This window comes from Peromyscus californicus, unplaced genomic scaffold (genome assembly GCF_007827085.1).
Source record: "Peromyscus californicus insignis strain IS unplaced genomic scaffold, ASM782708v3 Scaffold_7__1_contigs__length_154581171, whole genome shotgun sequence".
Lineage (NCBI taxonomy): Eukaryota > Metazoa > Chordata > Mammalia > Rodentia > Cricetidae > Peromyscus > Peromyscus californicus.
Genome location: NW_026294595.1, coordinates 110,762,946 through 110,786,660, shown reverse-complemented (window position 1 = coordinate 110,786,660; position 23,715 = coordinate 110,762,946). Strand labels below are relative to the sequence as shown.

The 23,715-nt window shown below is 41.2% G+C and overlaps 1 protein-coding gene across 14 annotated transcripts in view; it reads right to left on the bottom strand.

The window, feature by feature from the left end:
* Nucleotides 1–23,715, bottom strand: part of Plcb4 (phospholipase C beta 4) — a 383,607-nt gene that overhangs the window by 5,234 nt on the left and 354,658 nt on the right. For all 14 annotated transcript variants that reach the window (XM_052723053.1, XM_052723055.1, XM_052723059.1 and 11 more), the window contains 8 exons: nucleotides 23,348–23,397; nucleotides 23,095–23,160; nucleotides 12,157–12,272; nucleotides 8,603–8,678; nucleotides 6,652–6,827; nucleotides 4,223–4,324; nucleotides 1,763–1,820; nucleotides 1,235–1,321 (listed from right to left, as the gene is read on the bottom strand). In XM_052723053.1, the coding sequence (XP_052579013.1) occupies nucleotides 1,235–1,321; nucleotides 1,763–1,820; nucleotides 4,223–4,324; nucleotides 6,652–6,827; nucleotides 8,603–8,678; nucleotides 12,157–12,272; nucleotides 23,095–23,160; nucleotides 23,348–23,397 (731 nt within the window). The remainder of the gene's footprint in view (nucleotides 1–1,234; nucleotides 1,322–1,762; nucleotides 1,821–4,222; nucleotides 4,325–6,651; nucleotides 6,828–8,602; nucleotides 8,679–12,156; nucleotides 12,273–23,094; nucleotides 23,161–23,347; nucleotides 23,398–23,715) is intronic.

The following is a 23,715-nucleotide window of genomic DNA, read 5'->3' as shown; positions in this document are numbered from 1 at the left end:
GCTTTAAAAACAGAAAACATAAGTTGCATAATGTGTACCAAAATACGATGTATTTATGAGTTGGCCAGATGAACTAGACTTCTAGGACCAAACATACGTCCAGTCTCCTTAAGGATCAAGGCAAGTATTCATGACTAGAATTGGTTAGCTGAAAAGGAAACCAGAAACTTAATTCGGAACCATGAGAGGTCCAAGTTTTGTCCAACAGAGAGTGAGGACTTGAAATCAGTGGCTAGGTTTGTTACCTAAGCTACAAGACAAAAATGACTATGGTTTTGTGTTCTTTTCTTAAGGGCCTTTTAAAATGTAATTCTTTCTGAAGAAGCATTCTTCAGGGTGAGCTCTTTACTCTGAAAAAAAAATCCAACATAGGATTGCTTTCTAGAGGGGAAGAAATTGAAAAGAAAAATGCAGTATTATTATTTTATCAAAAGCTCTTTATAGCTTCTAAATGATGTAAATTATCAACAAAGTAAAATGTCCGAACCAAGAGTGAAATGAAACCAAGTGAGACAAAAATGTACACTTTGCTGTGAGCTACACTCACACTCTAGCCCTGTGAGCTAGAGGCTGAAAGGAAGGCTGGCGGGCTGTGACTCATATACTCCACTTCTGGGAAGCAGATTTGTCCTGGTGCAGGATTCGGGCTAACCACCGTGTGCACAATTGAACTTCTCTAGTTAGTAATTTTCTTTTTTTTTCAAGAAAAAAAAAACAGTGAGAAGATGCAAAGCTGTTGGGTTGCTGTTGGGTTGCTTGTTGAGTTATGGAGGCAGGAATTTAGATCCCACTGTGAAGCTCTGGGAAGAATTTACAAGGTCACTTTTTAGACTGACACTGAAGATAGATGGCTCTTCTAGTTTGCCTTTTGATATATGAACACCTACAGATTGCAAGCTGCACAGCTCCAAATGGAAATGAAGAGGTCATTTGTAACCTGTTTGCTCATATCCTCCCTTTTAGTAGTCGCGCTTAGAATTCATCCCTGTAATAATCCAAATGACAGCTTTGCACCCTTAACACCTCATACCCACTTCCTTCTTCCACTCCACAAAAAGGCATTTCTGGTTTTGTTTTGTTTTTATGAAAAGGAGGAAGTACAGTAAGCACGTAGCAAGTCTCTCTACTGTCCACTGTACTCCCTGGCCACAGCCCTTCCCAGAGGGTTCCTGTGGGCCATGGCACCCCCATGCTGAAGCTGACCTACGTCTGTTATGTGCATTGGGTGAAATACCTGCTCATTCTGTTTCTCTAGGAATTCTAGGTGCTCGAGTTGGACTTTTTTCAATTGATCCATTTCTTTTGACTGTTTCATCGCCAGCTGGAAAAAAAATATGATCAATTTCAAGTTGAAGTCTCAAAATTATAAACTATGGATGGCTTATTAAGCTTATCCTTTAACTGAGGGTGATCACACTTTTAAAAAAGGAATGAAAAAAACCATGAAAATTGTTAAAGAGTTTAGACTCATATATTATATTGGGCATATCTTCCCTTTCCTAAATCTCAGAAAATAACTGAGCACTTCTGCATGACTGAAACTTGGCTTTGTAATCTACATAAAATGCTGTCAGATAATTTCCATAATGATTGCAGTCAGAGATTGCTTTGGCTTTCGGGGAGGGGCCATGCTGGAATATTTCATGTACAGAAAAATAATGAAATTAAGCAAATTAGCTTGAAAGGTTGGGAGGCAAGCACAAGTTCTTATTCAGATTTTTTTTTTCAAAGAGGAGTGCTGAGAAATGCATGAAATACTTACTCTCTTTCTTTCTTCTAGAAACTTTTTAGTGTTGCTGCTGTTCAACTCCCTGACTCGCCTATAAACAGTGGAGACAAATGATAGTGTGACATCATGTGGGACTCACTTATATCCATAAGAACCAGTCTTACCTCACTTCATTTTCTGGATAAGATTATTGCTTCCTTTCCCCTTAATTTTTATTGTAGCATTTTTTTCCAAACACACAAAATACTTAGATATAAAAACTAACTGTGTACACATCACTCAGACTAACCAATACCAAAGTTTTTTTATGGTCTCATACTTTTAAGATTAATTTTGTCCATGTACATGTGTACTTTTCTGCATGAGTTTATTTGCACCATGCATGTGCAGGAGCCCTCTGAGGACAAAGGAAAGTGTTGGAATTATAGGCAATTGTGAACTGCCATGTGGTTGCTGGGAAGAGGACTAAGGTCCCCTACAAGAACAGTAAGCACTCTTAACCACAGAGCCATCTGTCCAGTCCCTGCTCTCCTATTTTTAAAGAAAAGAGAACGTTACATATAAAATTTAAACTTTTGCACTCCTTCAGATTCTATTTTCCCTTCTTCATTTCCTTGGAGGAAGTCCTGGAGCTGCCAAAGGCTTACTTAGCCATATTTTAATATTTTTAACTATATATGGATGTGTCCATGTGAAATATATCTAAGTGTTCTCAAACTTTCTTGTTCATAAATCACATGGAGGATCTATCAAAGATAGACTGCTGTGCTCCCTGACCCAGACTCAGACTCAAAGGGGCTGAGGGGGCCCAAGCTTCAGCATTTCTAGTGAGATCCCACATAGCACGGGCATGCTAACATCATTTTGTGTGTTTTCAGGATTTAGTAGGGTATTTTTGGCTTCCTTCACAAACCCAAGTTCCCAGACTTGCTTGCTAGTAGGATATGGACAACTTCATCTTTATCCCATGGCTCCGTTTTTAACCCTAATTTTCATTTTTGTATGTCGGAGCATGGGACTCTGCTTTCCCCATACAGCTGCCCAAGCTTGCCTTGCCAGATACTGACAATTCTGCCCCATGGTTGGCGCATGATGCTGTTTTAACTGTGTCCCTGGTTATAGGTCGAGAGTTTCACGACTACACAACATACAAACGGGTGCACTTCTGTAATCATGATGTCTTTTCAGGCTTTTCGTCTGTAGTCCCTTCACGTGTTTTCCTTTTCTCTTTTAAAATAATATTTATTCTTTGACAATTTATACATGTACATAACATAATTCCCTATTTCCTTCCTCCAGCGTCCCCAGTGCCCTCAACCAGTCTTCCTCCAATTTCCTGTCTTCTTTTGTTATTATTAACATTATCAATAACCTCCAAATCCAATTAGTGCTGTTTGTATTCACATGAATGTGGGCTGTCCATGGAGCACATGTATTTTCCTAAGTAATTCTCCACTCTATGCATATTTTCCAACTTACCATTAGCATTAGAGCAGTCTTTAAAAATGATTTTCCTCTACTCATTTTTCAGTTTTCTTTCCACATGCTTTCTCTTGCTTCCCCCCACCATCACCACTTTAATATTTCGTGTATTTTGTTATTTATTTTGATCTAGGATCTTGGTATTCACTCTGGTTTCTACCTTTCTACCTTCTTTGAGTGTTCATATCATTAATTTTGACATCTTTTAAGAAATACACATGCTCTTCATGTTAAAAGACACTGTAGTTTCTGTCCAAGAGAAACAGTGCTTGCATTTTCATTTTATTATAAATATTGTATAATTTCTGTTCAAAAAATCTTCTTTGGCCGGGAGGTGGTGGCGCACGCCTTTAACCCCAGCACTCAGGAGGCAGAGGCAGGTGGATCTCTGTGAGTTCGAGGCCAGCCTGGTCTACAGAGCGAGATCCAAGACAGGCACCAAAACTACACAGAGAAACCCTGTCTCGAAAAATCAACAACAAAAAAATCTTCTTTGACTCAAGAATAAAATAACATTTTAGTTTCTATTGGTCTTGCTAAGTCCTACGATAAAACTTTAACTTTAGTCCTCAGCAGTATGGTAAAACTGAAACTACAACCATATACAAGTGCTACTTAGGGGTAATCGACTTTTTGGCACAGAGGTTATTATTATTTTAGAAACAGCTATTAGTTGATGCTTTAGAACCAGGTAATGGTAGATACAAAGTTTCATTCAATACGTATACATCAAAATAAAGCTAATTTTTTTTTTTTTGACACAGGGTTTCTCTCTGTAGTCCTGGCTGTCCTGGAACTTGCTCTGTAGACAAGGCTGGCCTTGAACTCAGAGATCCACCTGCCTCTGCTACCTCCCCCTCCCCCCAGGGCTGGGATTAAAGGTGTGCTAACAGGACTCTTCAGAACATACCAGCGTTATTATCTCAGACCCATGTTGAGTTTACACAGCCAAATGTTGCTTGATGCTGTCCCAGTAAACCAGACTGCCCCAGTGAGCATTCTCACACTTACCTTTCCCGTTCTGCCTTATTCTTGATAGATTTATCTTGACTGATGGCTTTACTATTTTCCATAGAAATCTTAGCCTGATGGGCTCGCATCTCCTTGCTTTCCCTGTGAAATAAAAATAAAAACAAATGAATGGAGAGGTATATAATGGAGATGAAGAGTTCCATGAGGCCACAGTTGAAGGCTAGTGAGTACACAGATGGAGTTCTGGTGCTTACCATAATGTGATTGCTCTTTTTATCATATGCCTATCAAGAGTGCCTTTAGGATATATAACACGAAAAACAAAAGACGCAAAGACAATGTGTAACAATAGGGCTAAGTTCACATTCTTTACATGACTGAGCTCATGGAGTTGTTCTGCATGTACTTTGGCAAAGGAGGGAAGGAACCCTAGCTCAGGAGGGAAGAGCGATGACTGAGGAGAGCAGTGCCACCTAGTGGAGACATATGTTGTGGCTGGTCTATTTGAGCAAAGATGCTGTATTCACTCAAAAAAAAAAAAAAAAAAAAAAAAAAAAAAACCCACAGATGTCCAACTTTACCATGCACTGTTTGGGACCCAGTGAGATGGAAGAGACAGGATGCGCTAACCTTCACAAGTGACCTCCTGCTGACCAACAGCCCATGGGAATGAAAGGGACTAAATAGTTCCAAGTAAGAACAGGAAATAGCAGACCTGTATTTACAGCCAGCTAATGACAGTGTAAGTGCATACGTGTGCATGACAGACATGTCTATTTTTGGATCACTCATGTGTAAAATAAAGGGATATAGTTTGGAGTACTAAAATGGATGCAATTACAAACAATTTTGAACTTCATAGTGATCTCCTTAGGTCTTTGCCCGGAATGTGCAGGCAAGGATGCTGGTGACCTAGGTCCAGTGATTTACTCTGCATCAAGAGGGATGGGCAAGGCTTAGATGGAGTTTTAGTCAGCCACCTTGTATCCCATCAGCAGGACAATGAGAGAAACTCTGGACCCAAGGCAATCACTGTCAGGGTTTTCCACAACTTGTTAGTAAAGTGACCTTTCCACCCCCTCACTCTTCCTCCCTATCCTTCACTCAATGACCAAATGTTGCTAACAAGCACTCAATAAGCGAGAACAATTACAAAGGGAAAAAGAAACCATCCACCAGGCAGTGGAGGAAAAAAAAAACTAGTACTCCTGCTACTTTGACAGACTTATTTTTAAAGACAAATTAACAGCTGGTTTTGTGGGTTTTTAATGGCTTTCTAAGCAATGAAATATTAATTTTTTATTTCTTTCAGGTAATATTTAACTTTGAGGCTAATAATTTTTCTCTATGTGGTTATGAAAATTATGATTAGAAAGAGCCTCATACTCTTAACACATTTTGAAATAAGAGGAGGTGCCTGCAAGCTGGCATTGTAGCAGAGATCAAAGGCAGGAGGGGATGCTGCAGAGACATGCTGCATAGCACACATCCAACCAGCACTCCTGAAGGAAAAAGACAAGGCAACCTCTAACCCTACATAGGCAGACCAAGTACCCAGGACTCCACAGGGCGCAGCACACTTTTTGACAGAACCAGACCATGTCAGATGGCATTTGGTTGCCTCACATGAGAAGCGGAAGCTATGGCAAACCACTTTATTTTCTCACAGCAGGATGTCTCGCCAAAAGTAAGGCTGGGAATTTTCACATACAACCACATAATTTTTGCAGTTGCCTTTTTTTTTTTTAAAAAAAAAAAGATCATTTTGCTTTATTGGTACCAAGTTTCTGTTTTGTATTGTTCTGTATATATCATCATATCCTGACTGTGGCATACAGTAAGTACTTGATGAAGAGAAAGTAAGCTACATGCAAACTGGGATGAAAACATACAAGAAAAAGACACACTCTACTGCCCAGGGAGAAGTCCAGCTCAGCCTAGGCAGTATTTCAAGTACAATATGCACTTTGCTAAAGTAGGGATAGGCAAATGAACTGATAGATCTTTGCTACCTCTTGATCAAGTCTGTCTTCCTCAAATGTGAAGTCCTAACAACACACAGAAAGGAAGGAGGCTCTCTCGAATGCATTGACACTGTGCCATGAGAGTCACCCTAGGAGTTCCACTGGCCAGGCCTTCTTCCATGTGTCTTATCTTCCTAAGAGAACTCAGGTCTTTTTCACTTCCAGCCCTAATTTACTGCTGAGCCCCAAAATACTTAGAGAAGGAAGACCATTTTTTAGTGTGTAATATATGCAACTTGCAATCTGAGCTCACTTTACATGACTGTAGTGTCTTCCTAACACATGTAAGCCATTGGCAGATGCTACTTCCTACAAATCAGCTTCCTCACACTAAGTGTGTGAGATACATCGAACACATTTTTGCTTGTTTTGTACACACACACACACACACACACACACACACACACACACACACACACACAGTGGGGTGTTTGACCCTCCCACCTGTCATGGGAGAGTTTCAGCTGCTGGGTCTGCTGCTCATGAGCATTGATGAGCAGCTTTCTCAGCAGCTCACACTGCTGGTTCAAGTGCAGATCCCGGATCTCTTGCTCCTCAGCACTATGGGTGTTGATCATTTCCGACCACTCCTTGGTGTGCTGTGCCACAATCTCTTTGACCTGTTTGGGGGAAATGGGATGGGGTCATCAGGAATCTCTGGGATCAGATACGCACTGAAAGAACACTATTCATGCAGGTCGGCTCACAATTTGTTTTGTGAATCAGTGGCCATCGGCAACCCACAAAAACAATAAACACTAGTCACTGTTTTACTGATAAATCTGTCGCTCTGGCTGGTAAGTATCTTACAATGGCCTGTTCTCCCACTGCCCGTCTCTTCCTCTGCTGTGTCAGTTCCAGCACATTTCATCATCTCACGCTTCTCTTCTATTAGGCCACAGGTCTGGACAGAGAGCTGAGTGTTCTCTTATTCCTGGATTATGGCTTACTCCATCACCCTTAATAGACACTAGGGTAGAAAGCCCTCCTCTTCTCATGGCCACACTTCATGCAACATGGTTTTTCAGTTCCCCGTCAATTGCTTGAGGCTGTCGCTCCAAATCCTGAAATCTGTCTGACTCTGTGACTTGCTCTAGTCAGTGAGGCAATAGTGTGCCTAAAGCCGAGGTCTACAAGATCTTTTCCTTTTTCTGTAGCTGGTGCCCTGTAAATGAGCCAGGACTGCCCTGCTGGAGGCTGAAGGTCACGGAAGGCATTCAACCATCCTGCAGGTGGCAGCCCATCAGATATACAAGTGAGGATAGCAACCCTCAGCTAACCGTAGATACAGGAGTGAGCCCCACAAAATCAGGGCCACCACCCATTTGAATATAGTCCAGATTTGTGGCCCACAGAATTATGAGCTAATAAATAATAGTTGTTTAAAGGCATTAAATTTTGGCAGCTTAGTACACAGCCAAAGCAAACTGATACCATTGCCAAGGCTTCTGTTTTATATGAGTAAAGTATCTAAAACTCATGGAATAGTGCATAAAGCACTCACTCTCATATCCCAGCTAAAAAGAGACAGAGAGAATGGAGAATGGTACATAGTCCCTGCCATACAAAATATACAACAAAAAGGAGAACTCCATTTACAACAGCTTGAGTGGTCCATATATGTGTTAGAGCCATGGGGCTGGATGATAAAGCCTTACATAGCCCTATAAAAATGCTGTTTTGAGCATGTGTTATAGTTGAGAGCTTTAACATTTTGTTTAATTTAAATTTTATTATTATTGACATAATGTTTGTGTTCTTCCCGAGTCTTAGCATTGAGGTCTCCAAAGGCTCACAACCTTACTTAAGGTCTTTCAATATTCTAGTTTCATTTGACTTGGGGGAAATCGCCAGTAGTTAACAACTCTTAACTTGGGGGAAATCGCCAGTAGTTATCAACTCTTAAAATATCAACTTAATTTTTCTCACCCTAAAAGTCCTAGCAAAGATGCGGTAAAATGTAAACAATACTCAGCCCACAGTCTGGCCACTCGTGTGTCATAGTTGATGTTACCTCCATAGGGAAGCACATTTGTATTTTTGTATTTGCAGTGTCCCCTCTCAGACCATGTGCTCACCGGCTCATCAGGATCATCAAACAACATATATATATATATATATATATATATATATATATATATATATATATATATATATATATATATATATACATATATATATATGTTTATTTCTACATGCAAGATAAAAAGATGCTCCGTGAAGTAGCCCCTCTCAAAGACAGTGAAACTGAGGCAAACACAAACCTCTGACCCATATTCCCAGTCCAACTCTGCACTGTTGTTCCTGACACTGGATCAATTCCGAGTGGCCCCTTCTAAAATAAACTATTAAATATCTTCCTCAGGTCACTGTGTGAAAATGGGTATTTTCTTACCTTAGATTTGTGATCTGATGTCAGGGTCTGAATTTTAATTTCTGTTTCTTTTTTCATTTCAAGACAATTACTCCCCCTGAAAGTGGAGATGTGAAAATGCATGCCAGAAATTAGATATCTTTCAGCTCCCTTGGGCCTCTGTGACAACACTTTCTGCTGAAGACAATACATTCATCAAATGCGTGATGCCATGGTCCATTGGGCAGCATCCATTTTTCCAGGAATACATTTATACCTTAGAAAATATTATCTGTGCCATGATTACTCAATTCAACCGCACACAGAAATACTCCAGGCCTAGCAATTACTTCCTTGTATATCATCTGTTGTCAGAGTTTCCATTTTGGTTCATGTTTTTCTTCAAGCTGTTTTTTATTTATTCTATAAAATATTATTAGGGATGAAAACAGCCTTGAAGTGAATTTCTAATTCCTTCATTTTGGTCATAAAGCAAGATTTTTGTCTTTGAAACATGCCAGTGAGGAAGAAAATAGCATTTATTGGCACTACATAGCAGGGAGGGAGGTGGCTTCTTATTCTCTTTTGAGCAGAAAATATATACCAGGCAATTGCCCAGAAGCCATTACTGCTTATTCCAGTGCTGGTATTTTCTGTTCCACATTATTGCTGAAACCAGAATGGACCTGGGCTTCTGTCTGCAGCACGAATGCTCTGGCTTATGATGATAGCCCAGCTCACAATGCATCAGTTTATTAACCACGCATCTTCTGAAAGAAACTCTCCCCTGCAAATGGGCTCTCATCACACCCGTTGCTTCTCAATGACTGGTACTCAGTGTGTTTCTTCTCCAGTCTGTTATTCAGCAAGCTGAAATGTTCCTCTGGCTTCATTCCAGACAAACTTTCACAGTAAATGCAATGGTGGGTTTTATTCCGCATTCTTAACCAGCTGGCATAAGCTAAGGATCCCTGTAATATTAAGAAGTCACGACTGCATAATTATTCCCCTTTGCACACCGCCTTATTCATTTTCTGCCCTTGTAGAAGCATTTATTTTGATTTCTCCAGCATTAGCTTTTTCTTTCTCTGCCTTCTCCAGTCACCTTCTCCCTGCCACCTTAAACAAACTGAATGGAACATTCTTGAGAGATAGTTATCCCATAGTTAGGCGGGAGCACTTCAGTAAAGCTCCTTTTTCCACTTGAATCATTCCCTTCAGTTGGGTATGAGAAGTAGGGAAAACTTCATTGACGATGGGAATGACGTCTGATTAACCCTCACCGTAAGGTGAAGATATAAAAAAATGCAAGATGCATTTAGTCCAGCCAGCCTACCTAGTCTGCTGCAGAGGATCAACCATTCCCCTCTTACATGTGGCTGACTGGGAGATGCTGATCAGAATCACAAAATTATCCTACCACCTGCTAGAAATCCAGGCAAAGCCCAAGTTCATGTTCTCCTGGATGCGGGTAACTTCCTGCACCATTGTGAAGCTGGAAAAATCATAACTCAGACCATCTTCAATCCAAAGTCACCTGCATGTGTTCTAGAAATGGATCTCCTTACAGAAATATCCAACCACATAATCAATTTCCCCTTTTACCGACATTTTGGGTACCTGGAAACACAAAGTCCAGGTAGTAATAGGAAGCTCTCCTTGGAGCTAGCTGTGTAGATGAAAACATCTGATAACTGGCTGAGAGGAAGCTTTCAATGAGGTTTTTTAGGTCTTGGATTTCAAGTACTAGGAAAATTCTCTCTGCAGCGCCTGGAGGCAGATCTGCATCTGGCAGCATGAACTCAGAAAGAAACCTATAGGCAGGCTTCTTCGGGCTCCTATAACTAGGGTGACATAAGGCGCTATGTACTGTGGGACCTCAACTCCTCCTCATGAGGATGGCTCCATGGCCAATGTATACTTTGGAACAACCAGTGATAAACATCACTTTCATTCTACTTTATGCTTGAGAATAAAAATAATGGAATAAAAGTGGGCTCTTATCTAATATCCTGTTAGACAATAGGAACATTATTGTTATAAATTTAGGAGTCCAATATCATTCTTGGCAGAGAAACTATGTAGTTCTTGAGTTTGAAAACTTATAAGTAAAGTACAGAAAGAGCCCCTACCAACCTGTGCATATATGCAACATACTAACTGAACTTGATGGGCTAAAAAGAAAAAAAAAGAAGAAGACATGAAGTTGGGAGGGAGATGTGTTAAGAGGAATATGGCAGATTCAGAGGGAGAAAATAAAGGGTGGGTATGATTGTATTTCATTGGATACATGCATAAACTTCTCAAAGTAACAAAAATTATTTTTAAAAAAGAAAATTTCAATACTGTAATCCATGGGGAAAATAGAACATTTGTTAAAAAGTGATGTATATATATATTTTCTTGGAAAGAGCTGAAAATCTGTCAAAACTTCACCCCTTATAAACACAGTATTAGAGTCTACACCTCACATTCAACATTTTAAGATGTCATTAAAAATGAGAAAATGACTTTTTTTTAAGTTAATGGTGCTGATATGGTCAGAAGTTTGTAAAAGTCATGCTTATGGTTTGAGTGTGACATGTCTTCAGAGGCTCACATTCTACATCCCTTGTTTCCAGGTGGCATTATTCTGGAAGGCTAAGGGACATTTAGGACCAGGACTTTGCTGGGGGAAGCAGGTCATTAGGGTCAGAACTTGATGGTTATGACTGCTGCTGGTGTCTGTTCCTCCGTCTGATTCCTGGTCCTGAGTGATGTGAACATGCTCTACCACATGCTTCTGCTGATAAGAATGACCTGCCTGCCTCCTCCACCACAACAGAGTGAATCCTGGAACCAGAAACACTCCTTCCTCCTGTGTTTATGTCAGGTGGTGTTGCTGGACATCCTCACATCCACATTTACTCCCAATGTTGCCATTAGTGCATGAGATGGGCTTGTCCTGACTCACTTAAAAATATATCCAAATGCTTTTAAAGCAACAGGCCTTGGCTCTGCTTCAGTGAGACAAGAAAAACACTGGGGATAAAAAGGGAGTACTGCATGGACATTGTGCTTCCACATACACCACCTGCTTTGTGTTATTCTGGAAAACATAACTGTAATAAAAATAAAGGGGCCTTCTAAAGTGAGCTCCCAGGTGAGTGTAGGCACATAACGACACAGAACGATCAACAAGGGATATGCTGTAAGAGAAATCATTTTTGGACTGTGGTGAATTGCAGTTAACTATATCTTTTGCAGCCTCTAAAAATTATTCATAAAACCAAAAGTTATAATCAATTCTTGGGGTGAAAGAGTTAATTTTAAAATTATTTTTGGATAAATCTACCTTTAAAAAAAATCAGAATTAATTACCATGAACTAAAGGTTGTGGGAATTTAGCTGAGACCATCCTTAAACCAGGACTAAGGTGATTGATGCCACACTCCACTGTGATGGCACAGGGTTGGAAATGAATGGATCTCTTCTTTTCTAGGAATAATTTTTAATGATGAAACCGCACCACCACTAAGTCCTTCCATGGTCTGAGGCAGCTGACTCAGCCACACTACTCCAGGGAGGATGCCTCAGGAGTTAACCAGCAGTCTTACCCCTTCTTCTTCATCGCCTTCTCTAGGATTTTCTCATGAGTCGACTTCTCTTTGTCGTACTGGGCCACGATTTTGTCAACTTGTGTGCAGTGTAACTTCTGCATGGTACTGTGCTCCTGAGCAGGAAAAATGTGCAGTTACGATCTGGAGTTCAATCGAATCTGAAAAGCTTTACACTGCCAGTCTGGCCTTGTGTCCATCAGCTTCCCCTGAGTGTTTGGGAAGCCAGTGTGTAATGCAGTCTGAGAACTAGGCAGACTTCTGGTCCCCCCACCCAACATTAGTTTCCTTCTCAAGAGCATCCCTAAAAGGAGAGTCCCCAGTCTTAGGCTAACAAACACACTACTTCAAAAGGGAGCCCTGGTTACAAGTGGCAGCCCGTATACAGTGCTGAAAATTAGCCATTTGGGCTCTTCCTGAACTGGGACAGTGTAGAGAAGCGGAATATGGTGCCTAATGTGCCATCATCCCTCCAATCTCCTAGCAGAGGTAAAGCTTTGAACACGATGACTCATCATGAGTTACCACTGCTGAGTTCAGAAGCAGCCTTCATGGTATTGATTACATTGCTTGCAGAGCAAAGATAAATTTTTCATTGGTAGCTTTACTAAAATGTTAGACTTTTGAGGTACTTTATTTGACTCATTTGATGTTGGCGCCACAGCCTCAGGTCTGCAGCTGCCATTCCAGCCCCCACAAGTTATTTAAAGAAAGGACTGAGCTGGAGGAGGGAAAAGCAGGTTAAGGTCTTATGGTTTTCCTCTGGAGAACACAGAGCCTCATACTCTGGAGGTGTGGATACTGAGTCTCTCTTGACCTTGGACAGGAATAACTGCTCCCACTTTTCTGACTATAGTCAAGCCTAGACAAGACCAATTCCCCCTAGTTACTTCCTTCTTAGTGGCTGAGGGTATCGGAATTCTCATTCTTCTATCATGTTACTAGTAGTATTTCTCTAACCTGGGATTTAAAACATCTTTTAAGGATGTGAGCAACATGGACAACTGAAAAGCATTCTTGTCTCTTAGTGAAAGTGACCCTAGATTTGGACCTTGAGACTTACATGCTAGGTGGGATTGCTGTTTACTTTTTCTATGTCTAGTCTGATAGGCTCTTAACAACTATGACCCTACTTTCCACTTCAAACTGAAAAAGTGGTTCTAGAAGTCCAGAGACAATTAGAAGGCTAATAACCAGCTGCATTCCGAGAGTCAAAAGCAATTGACCATAAGCAGGCAAGGGCCGCTCCAATGGGCATTACCCCTTTCTACCCTGTCTTTTTGTCTCAATATCCTACCACTGGATCACAGGGCTATTTCCAGGGCTTTCTTTTACAAACGCCAGCTTCTCATGTTCACACATTGTTTCACCTTGTAGCTAACCTTCATGTTTGGAAATGTGCATAGGAGACATCCTTATTTAAAATGCATCTCCATGTTCAATGAGTTGTGTGGGCACTGTCTTCAGCAATATGGCTCTGCTGTCAGTTTGTGGAGAGCAACCTATAGTTTTGAAAACAGCCTTGGTTGTTTGGGGGATCCCATGGGACTCCTTTGGACAATGACTCAATTAGATGTAACCCATTCTTGGTACTGGAAGCTTCATTCGGTGACAACAGATGTTCAGCTGGGGCTCTGTCTCCCCCATAGTTTGGAGATTTCCTTCACGTATGTATATATTTTAGGAAGCTTCTACTGCAATAGGTTTCCATACTATCCTTCTAATGGCCTTTAATTTTAGATATCTTTCCTCATAGTCCCTCCCTCAACCCCTTCTCCCTTTCCTTTCCTACTTGACCCTCCCACCACCCATAACTACCCATTCTATTTCCCTTTCCTAGGGAGATCTATCTGCCTTTCCCCACCCCTAATCCCCACCCAGTCCCTTACTCTATACCTAATTTCTGTGGCTGTAGATTGTAGCTTGCTTATTGAGTACTTTATAACTAACATGCACACATAAGTGAATAAATACCAGATTTGTCTTTTTGGGTCTCAGTTATGATTTTTTTCTAGCTCCATCCTTTTACATGTGAATTTCATGACTTTCTTATTTTGTTTGTTTGTTTTGATTTGGTTTTTAACTGCTAAGTAATATTCCATTGTGCCTACAGAGAGGCTTCACCTCTATGTGCTTTGGTACAGGAAGGTACTCTAAACACTACCAAATGAGAAATGTAAACACAAGCCCAGTGGTCAGAGGTTGCACTCTATCATGGCCTGGCAGCTCTCTCTGAGTTCAGCAACACGGAGGACTCCCTGCTCCCTCCCATAAGGTGCCCTATTCTCTACCTGACCTTATTTGGAGACTGTCTCTAGTTCCAGATGTCTAATTTATCTCTAGTATAATCCTTGACAGAGTTCCCTGTAGAAGCTTTCCCCATGATGCTCAAATGGTAATTAGACATTGTGCTAGGAGCTTTACAATAGGATCATGCTTCCACACTGCTGTGGAATATTCCTTCTGTACACTGTGAATATGTATTACTCTCATTGGTTAATAAAAAACTGACAGGCTGGTAGCCAGGCAGGAAATTAGGTGGAAAAGCCAAACTGAGAATGATGAGAAGTAGGAGGGCAGAGTTGGGAGAGATGCCAGCCAGTCACAGAGGAAATAGGACACGCTGGAGGACAGGTAAAGTCATGAGCCATGTGGCAGAATGTAGATCAATAAAAATGGGTTAATTTAAGTTGTACGAGCTAGTTAGTAATAAGCCTGAGCTATCGACCAAGCATTTATAAGTAATATAAGCCTCTTTGTGGTAATTTGGAAGCTGCTCCTAGGACAGAAAAACTCCACCTACACCACAGGTGATAACTAAGACTTGTAGTAGGAGCTTTATGATAGGAGCGTGCTGTTTAATGCAAATTAGGTGATTCCTGAGCTACTGTCCCCAATCCTATATATCCCCTATACTCTGGAATAAAGCTGAGCTGTCTCCCTGAAGCAGCCTCCCCTAGGAAGGCTATTTCTGTCATGTTCACAGGCTGCATACAAAGCTCTCTGTTGCTGCTTCTACCACTTTGTCCTTGTGGACTGGTGGTCAACGGACCATGAGAAAAAATGGGACCCCACAACGCAGCTACAAATTCTTTGATCTACAACGGTGTCCTGCCTGCAAGATATGTTAGGGCAATGGTGGCACAAAGCTTGTGGGAAAGGCCAATAAATATCTGATTTGACTTAAGACCACTCCACAAGATGGAACCCATACCCAAAGTTTCTTGAGTGACCAAGAACTTGACACTAGATAGCCCAGAAGGTAGGGTAAAACCAAATATTACTGCTCTACTAAAAGCACATAGCAATAAAATGACTCCTAATGACATTCTCCTATACTTAAAGAGCAGTACTTGCCCAGCCATTATCAAAGAAGCTTCCTCCTGCAGCATATGAGGATACAGAGACCTTACAGCCAGACAGTATGTAAAGGGTGAGAGACTTTGAAACACTCTGCCCTAAACTGAATGTCTCCATCAAATCCTTCCCTGTAGGGCTCAAGGAACCCTGAAGAAGAGGAGGTGGAAAGAGTGTAAGAACCAGAGGGGATGGAGAATACCAAGGAAACAAGGCCTTCTCAGTCAATGGGACTGACAGAGACTGAGGCAGCATCCACAGGGCCTGCACTGTCCCTTAGGTATATATTACAGCTTTCAGTTTAGTGTTTTTATGGGATTCCTGAGTCTGTGATGAGTGGGTCTCTGCACCTATATCTATTTCTTGTGCCTTTTATTGAGCTCTTTTCCTTCTGTGTGTTTGTTATATCCTATTCCAATGTGTTAGTTTTGTCTTAATATCTTTTATTTATCCTAATATATTTTATTATTATCAAATCGAAGCCTGTTTGTTTCTTAATGAGAGACAGAAAGAGAATTAATCTGAATGGGGGGGGGACTGGAAGGAGAAGAGGGATGGGGAACCGTAATCAGGATATATTCTGTGAGGAAAAACTTTTCAATAAAAGGGAAAAAGGAAAAAAATGGCCATGAGAAAAAAAATGCATTCCCACACCTTGCTTGGAGACTTCAACTAAGTCTTAGCTGGCACAAGAAAACACATCTTTGTGAAGCCTTAACCCAACAATTCTATGCTGAAAAATTAGTTCTGAAGAAAGACAGATATTGTGCCCTGACTGTCTCCATTATTCTAAAAACATGTTCCTTAGACCATACAGAAGACGAAGTATGGAAATAAAGGCCAATATGGGGGAAACCAGAGGCAGCCGGGTAAAGTAGCTAAGGTCCTGTATTTTCAAGTCAGGCTGAATTAGGTCCCATCCTGGCTCTACCATTTAAACACCAAGTGATTTAGTCAAGCTACACCCCCTATGAGGACAGATGATGCCATCTTTCCAGTGGTTGGATGAGTACCTGCAGCCACAGTTACATCTCTCTATTCACCCTGCTTTGTAATATGACTTGCTCAACTTTCTGATGGGAGAGCCTTTATCTCTTAATGTGGGTCAGACCAGGGACTTTCTTTAGTCAACTCAATGAAGAGAAAGTGATGGAGAGCTAGGTCTGAGCTGGAAGCCCCAAGAGCCTGGTATGTTCTGCTTGGTCTTAGGGATCTCTGCCATTTGAACAGGGCTAGACTAGCCCAGAAGATGAGCCACTACATTACAGAGTCAGAAAGTAGTTCAGGAGAGGCTCTCTAAGCCAGGCAGCCCCCTAACTGCCCACTGCTTGCTACACTGGCCGTGGCAGAATATATGAGAGAGTCCAGTAGAGATCAGAGGACGTTTCCAGTTGAAGCCATTCCAAATGGTCCACAAAACTATAAGCTAAGCAGATGGCTTGTCAATATATTTCAGGATGGCTTGTTACCAAGGAAAAGCTAACTAGTAAGCTAATATTACCATAGTGCCTCTTTACATACTTTTATAAAGATGTCTAAAAATAAACATTTATATATATACCTAGGATAACTCACCCACTACCCTATCCTCTCCCCCATCTCCACACTCAGATGTCTGCTTAATTCTATAACCTGCAAGTACCCCCTTCTTTCATATCACATGTAGTATTAAACTATTCCTCCAATTATATTTTTAATTGGGTTGTGAAATAATAGGCTTCACATAAGTTTTAAATAATAGCAAGCTAATCTCAAAATATACCTTTAAAAAAGTTCAAATGAAATTTCCTGGCATTGGTATACAATATCATTCCCAGAAGACATGACTTATTAAATGGTAATTCCATTGTAAGGTATGATGTACCTCCCTAAGAGTCATTGGCCATTGAGTTCTCAGACATTTCCAAAACAACACAGATGATTGCCATTGACCTTGGTTACCAATCATAATTTCATGGTAAGACTCTGTTGCTGAAGGTACCACACATTTTGACTGGCTATAGGGTATAGAGAAATCAATCTCAAACTGATTGGGGAACTTCTTCTGTATTGGGCTGCTTCATAGTGCCAGAAAGTGCTATGTAGGCTGGTGGGGGATAATAGACATCCATAGCCTTACCCAGTTGGACCATGCATAATACAGTACCAATCTGCTAGATAAAATGTGCCCATTCGTACAATCCTGGCATGACTGTTACAGGGTAGTTAGCCACTTTCTAACTGAATTTGAGGCAGGCTCCTCAAGAAGGAATTTCATGCTGGTACTGTAATCCTAGTCAAAAGGTCAGGGTTTAGGAGATTACAGACCCCAGCATAAAACCTGCAATTGTTATTTTGTTAAATGGTCACCTTGTCAAATTGCCTTCTAAATATTTATGTTTATACCCATAGACCTGGTCTACTCTCAAACATGATCAGAAAAAGTGGGCACCACTGTCAGTGGGCAGCATTCAATGCAGAGACTCATAATTGGTTAAAGTGCTGACTGAGCACTTAGCTTTAAATAGGGTGCATTGTTGTGGGATGTCTTTCTGTATGCTGTGAATATGTGTGGCTCCCGTTGGATAATAAATAAAGCTGCATTGGCCTATGGCAGGGCAAGATAAGGTTAGGCAGTACATTCAAACTGAAAACGAGATGAAGAAGGGTGGAGTCAGGGGAGATGTGAGCCCACAGCTCTAGGAGACCAGTAACACCATGGCTACGTGGCAACATATAGATTTATAGAAATGGGTTAATTTAAGATGAAAGAGCTAGTAAGCAAGAAGCCCAAGCCATAGGCCATACAGTTTGTAATTAATACAAGCCTCTGAATAATTAATTTATAAGCAGCTGTGGGATTGCAGATGGGAGAGATTCGTCTGGACTGCTAGGCAAGGCAGGACCAGAGAAAATTTCATCTATAGTGCAACTTTAACAATGCTTGACTCCTTGCCAAGAAGAAGGCAATGAAAGAATATAAGGAATGTGAAAGGATGTGGAAGAATATTGTGAAATGCTATTTTCTAAACATGACATGGTCATCACTTTCATGAACTCCTAACAGCTGTGGTTACCTGCATAAGACCTGCACCATGATCAAGCCACCCAGAATTTTAGCATAGATTGAGGAGGTGCTTATCCTGGCCCCACCCCTTACTGAGGAGCTATTGGTAGTTGATAGCATCATTCTTTTTGAGGTCTTCCCACTGGTAGGTTGCCCACATTCTAGTGGATGGTCCCACACCTAAGAACATATTAGCTGTATTGCATTAATTAGATTCAGTGGGTTGTAAAAAAAAAAGACATGAAGCTAGGAGAGGGATATGTTGGGAGAACTGGGGCAGATGGGATTAAATATGATCATATTTCATTATATACACATGTGAAATTCTCAAGAATAAAGAAAATTTATTTTTTAAAAGAATTAATGTTTAAACATATGCATTGAAAATGTTTTGCAGATGAAAAAATTGGTGAGAGTTAAATGAGGTCAAATGAGATGAAGAACCAATATGCTCAGTGGTAACAGTCCATGCTCCCTCTGTGCTCTCTTAGTTTTCATTTGCCCGTGTTAAAGACAAGCCTGTTTGCAGACTAAGCCCAAATATATATAAATGCTCATATATTCTTCATCTGAAAAGCTGGCTAAGAGCATAGAAATATTAATTAAGTATTATAGATAAAAGTTATAGACAGTCTATAAACAAAAAGGTATAATTTTTAGTAAGCAATTCTTTGCAAAGCACTTGGGACAGTGCAAATAGTCCATAAATATTCTTTATAAAAGTAGACAGTGTGATAAGTAGTAAAGGATATGTAACCAGCACATGACTAGTTACATTCCCCTCAGCAAGGAACACTCCTCTAAATTTCAGTTTATTCATGTCTAAACCGTGTAGAGTATTATTTAGGTTTTGGGTAATGCAAAGTGGCACTGCATAAATGTTAGTCTCATTTATCATACTAGCTTTATGGAAGACTCCCAAACTCAGACTTCATAAATATAATGCACAGCAGACTGAGCAGCAAAGTGCATATAATGGGAGAGAAGGAATTCATTCATAAACTCTTAATGCACAGTATGACTTCAGCTTTTGAAGTGTAAGAGAGCATGAGAAAGATGCAGAAAATGCAGTTTACTGCTCAGACAGGATCCCTGAAAAGCAGACATAAAGTGGAAAACATTTTATTGTACTTCAACCTCTGTTACTTATTCCAGAGAATTCTGAAGGCTAATGTTTCCTCCAAAAAATGCACACTATCAAGCTATTATGGAAATCTACACAAAATGAGACAGCAGGATCTAGAGAAATTTAAAATCTTTGTTTCCTGCTGAAAAGAGGGAGGAAGGATTGTAGGAGTCAGAGGGGGCATCACAAGAAAACCCACAGAATTGACTAACATGGGCTCATAGGAGCTCACAAGAGTCTGAACCGATTACCTAGGCTCTCTGCATTTATGGGACAGTTGTGCAGCTTGGTATTCTTGTGGGACTCCTAACAGTGGGAGTAGGGGCTGTCTCTAACTTTTTGAGACCCTATTCCTCATATTGGCTTGCCTTGCCCAGCCTTAATACAAGAGGAGGTGATTAGTCTTACTGCAAATTGATATGCCATGTTTTGTTGATATTCATGGGAGGCCTGCCTTTTTCTGAACAGAAACAGAGAAGTGGATGGTATGGGGGAGGGGAGAGGTAGGGGGTATGGGGGAATTGGGAGGATAAGGGAGGGGAAACTATGGTCGGGATGTAAAATAGATAAATTTAAAATAAAAAAACCCTTTGTTCACACCTTATTATAACGTAGGAGCTTTAAGAACTTCGAAGTTACTTTCTGCAAGGAAAGGTAACTTGGATTTATCTAGCCATATGGGATCTAGTGCTTAATAACTGAAAGGAATGTATTCCTGTCAACTAGAGAGGAAAAAATATATAGACTGAAACCCAGGGCATCCTGAAGTGGAAGAGAAGGTCTACTAGTATCTCTCAGTTTCACAGAGAAACAATTTACATTCTTTGCTTCTTTCCCATCAAGCAAATAGGCCAGACAAGGAAATCAACAGTTCTACATTTAGGGAGTAGATCACATTTCACAGAATTAAGAAAACCCTTATCATCTCATGTGTTGTCACTGTGTTTGACCCAAGGAAAAGGTCTTATTAACTTACCGAAGCATCTAATGCCCTACACATGATTAACATAAGAATGTCAGGCTTGGCCTCAGGTAGTTCGGGTTCAGTTAACCAGCCCTGCTGCTCCCCAACTCTTGGACCCTGGTTAAAGGGCTTGATTTAACTGATCCTTGGTTTCCTTGTGTGCAAAACAGCTCCTTGAGAGGAACTCTTCCAGGAAGATACAATCAACGCAAATGAGCTGGAAGAACTTTTAGCTGCTGCTCTCTTGGTTGTTTTTACAGCCACAGTAGATTTCCTGCTTGTATGTTAAAGGACTGCTGAATGCACTCAGGGCATTTATGTTTCTGACCAACACAGTGATCGCCAAGAGGCCACTGAAGGACAGAGGTTCAGTAAGGGAAATCTGTTGTATAATGCAGTGGTATGTGGGCACCAAGTTCACTCCTACTGATTGAAGTAATTATTTCATTTTTCTCTTCCTGTGGCCTTTTCACAGTCCAAACTTTTACAAATCAGCAATAAAAATAAAATCCAAACTTCAAACATCTCTGCCTTTAAAAAAATCTCTGCCCCACAGAAAAAGTCTGTGTTGTCTCCTCTTTAGGCAATGAATTGAATCTCACAAATGGGGTACACAGGTTTGAAGGAAAAGTGACCCCATAGGCTCATATATATTTGAATGCTTGTTCTGCAGTTGATGGAACTGTTTGGGGAGGATTAGGTGGTGTGGCCTTGTGGGAGGAGATGTGTTACTGGGGGTGGGCTGTGAGGTTTTCCAAGCTCTCAGCATTCCCAGTAAGTTTCTCTCTGTGTCTCTGTCTCTGTGTCTCTCTGTCTCTCTCTGCCTGGAGGTTGTTGTCTTAACATGGAAGCTCTCAGCTACTTCTCCAGCACCATGCCTGCCTGCTGCTGTGCTCCCCACCATAATGGTCATGGACTCACCCTCTGAAACTGTGAGCCCCCAATTAAATGTTTTCGTTTATAAGTTGCCTTGGTCATGGTGTTTTGTCACTCAATAGAAAAGTAACTAAGACATTGGTACTCATGAAAGTCTATAACAATCTTTGAAGACACCTGTCAGTAAACACGCTTAACTATCAATCCCACAGCACAGGGAACATTCACTGGCCAGGATAAGTTCTGGCCTCTCCAAGGAGAACAAACTGAGGAGAAATAACAAGCTTTTCCACCATGCCATTGGCACATTAGCAAGTTTACTCCTCCCTCCAAGCAGGAAGCACAGGTCTGCATGGGGCCTGGGGGTCTGGGCAGAGTGGGAAGCAAGCATGCAATGTTGACATGAAAGAGCTTCAAAGTCCTTTCAGACAAAGAGAGTTTCTCTGTCTCTCTCTGCGCCTCATGAAGAGGACACACAGGATCCTGACAACAGAGGCAGTTAGGCTTCTCAAGACAGAAAAGTAGTTCTGCATCGGCCCCCGCACCTCAATTCTGCATCGGCCCCCGCACCTCAGTTCTGCATTACCCCCACCCCACCTCAGTTCTGCATTATCCCCACCCCACCTCAGTTCTGTATTACCCCCACCCCACCTCAGTTCTGCATTACCCCACCCCACCTCAGTTCTGTATTACCCCCACCCCACCTCAGTTCTGCATTACCCCCACCCCACCTCAGTTCTGCATTACCCCCACCCCACCTCAGTTCTGCATTATCCCCACTCCACCTCAGTTCTGTATTACCCCCACCCCACCTCAGTTCTGTATTACCCCCACCCCACCTCAGTTCTACATTACCCCACCCCACCTCAGTCCTGCATGTCCCATCTGCCTTTGTAAGAGAAGACAGTAAGAAGCATGGTGTCTGAGAATTGAAAACCCTTTCAACTCACTGGGGAATTCCTGGGGCGACTGCTTGGTATTCTCTTAAACTTGTAACTACTACTTCTTAAAAATTGGCCGGGCGGTGGTGGCGCACGCCTTTAATCCCAGCACTCGGGAGGCAGAGCCAGGTGGATCTCTGTGAGTTCGAGGCCAGCCTGGGCTACCAAGCGAGTCCCAGGAAAGGCGCAAAGCTACACAGAGAAACCCTGTCTCGAAAAACGAAAAAAAAAAAAAAAAAAAAATTCTTCTGATCCCTGTCTGACAGACTCCTTAGTGATGAAAAGTAAAAATATAGAAACTTCAAAAGTAGGTTATTCGTTAGCGTTTACACAACCATGAGAAGAGAAGTGAGAGGTATCCCCTGCTAGGCTCTCCCCACATACACGGTTTTATAAACTACTGGACGGTGAGCTGGGAACAAAGGCACCAGCAGTTAACAGTGAGGTAAAATGAAGGTCATGCTTGTTCTCTAGTTGGCTAAAATTAGCTTCTAACTAGCATCCTGGGAAACCAATGGTTCACTGCACCCAACACAAAACAGAAGTGGTAGGTCTTCATCAGATAGCTAAAAGTAAAATAAGAAACAATCGACATAATGTACACTCATGTATGTGAAAACCACAGTACCTTTGCGTGTTTCTTCTTTAAAGAGTTCAACTCTTTCTGTTGTTTCTTTAAATGTTTCAAGTAAGCCTGCAGGAGAGAAAAAGAGGATTCAAAATGAGATCTCTCTCTCTCCCCACCTCCCCTTCTTTCCTATCCTCTCTTCTATCCTTTCTCCAGAGGTAGTCACAATAACTATATTTTGTGAGGAAAAAAAATACTTGTTTTATTAATGTGCATGTTACAAGGACATTTGAAAGTGGTCAAAACATTTTACCTTCATTTGCTTTAAATCTTCTATCCTCACTTGAGGGATAAGTTCAATACCTTAAAAAAAAAGTTACAAAAGGTCAATATGTGTATTAGAAATTAGACTGAATAACAGATAATATAAACTTCCATTCTAAAGTTGTACCTGAAGCTCCCAAAGCAGCGTACACGCTACAGACAAAAACATCTTACATTCTTTTAGCAACACAGTGAATTGGGCCATCGTCAAGTTTTGTAAACCCTGTTTCTCTAGCAGCATCTGACTCAGGCCCACATTAAGTTAGGGAGTGCAGATCACAAGAGAAAGCTCTAAGATAGCCCTTGGACAGGACATGGGAAGAAGGCAGGGAGGTGTACCCCAACCTTGGGCAGCCT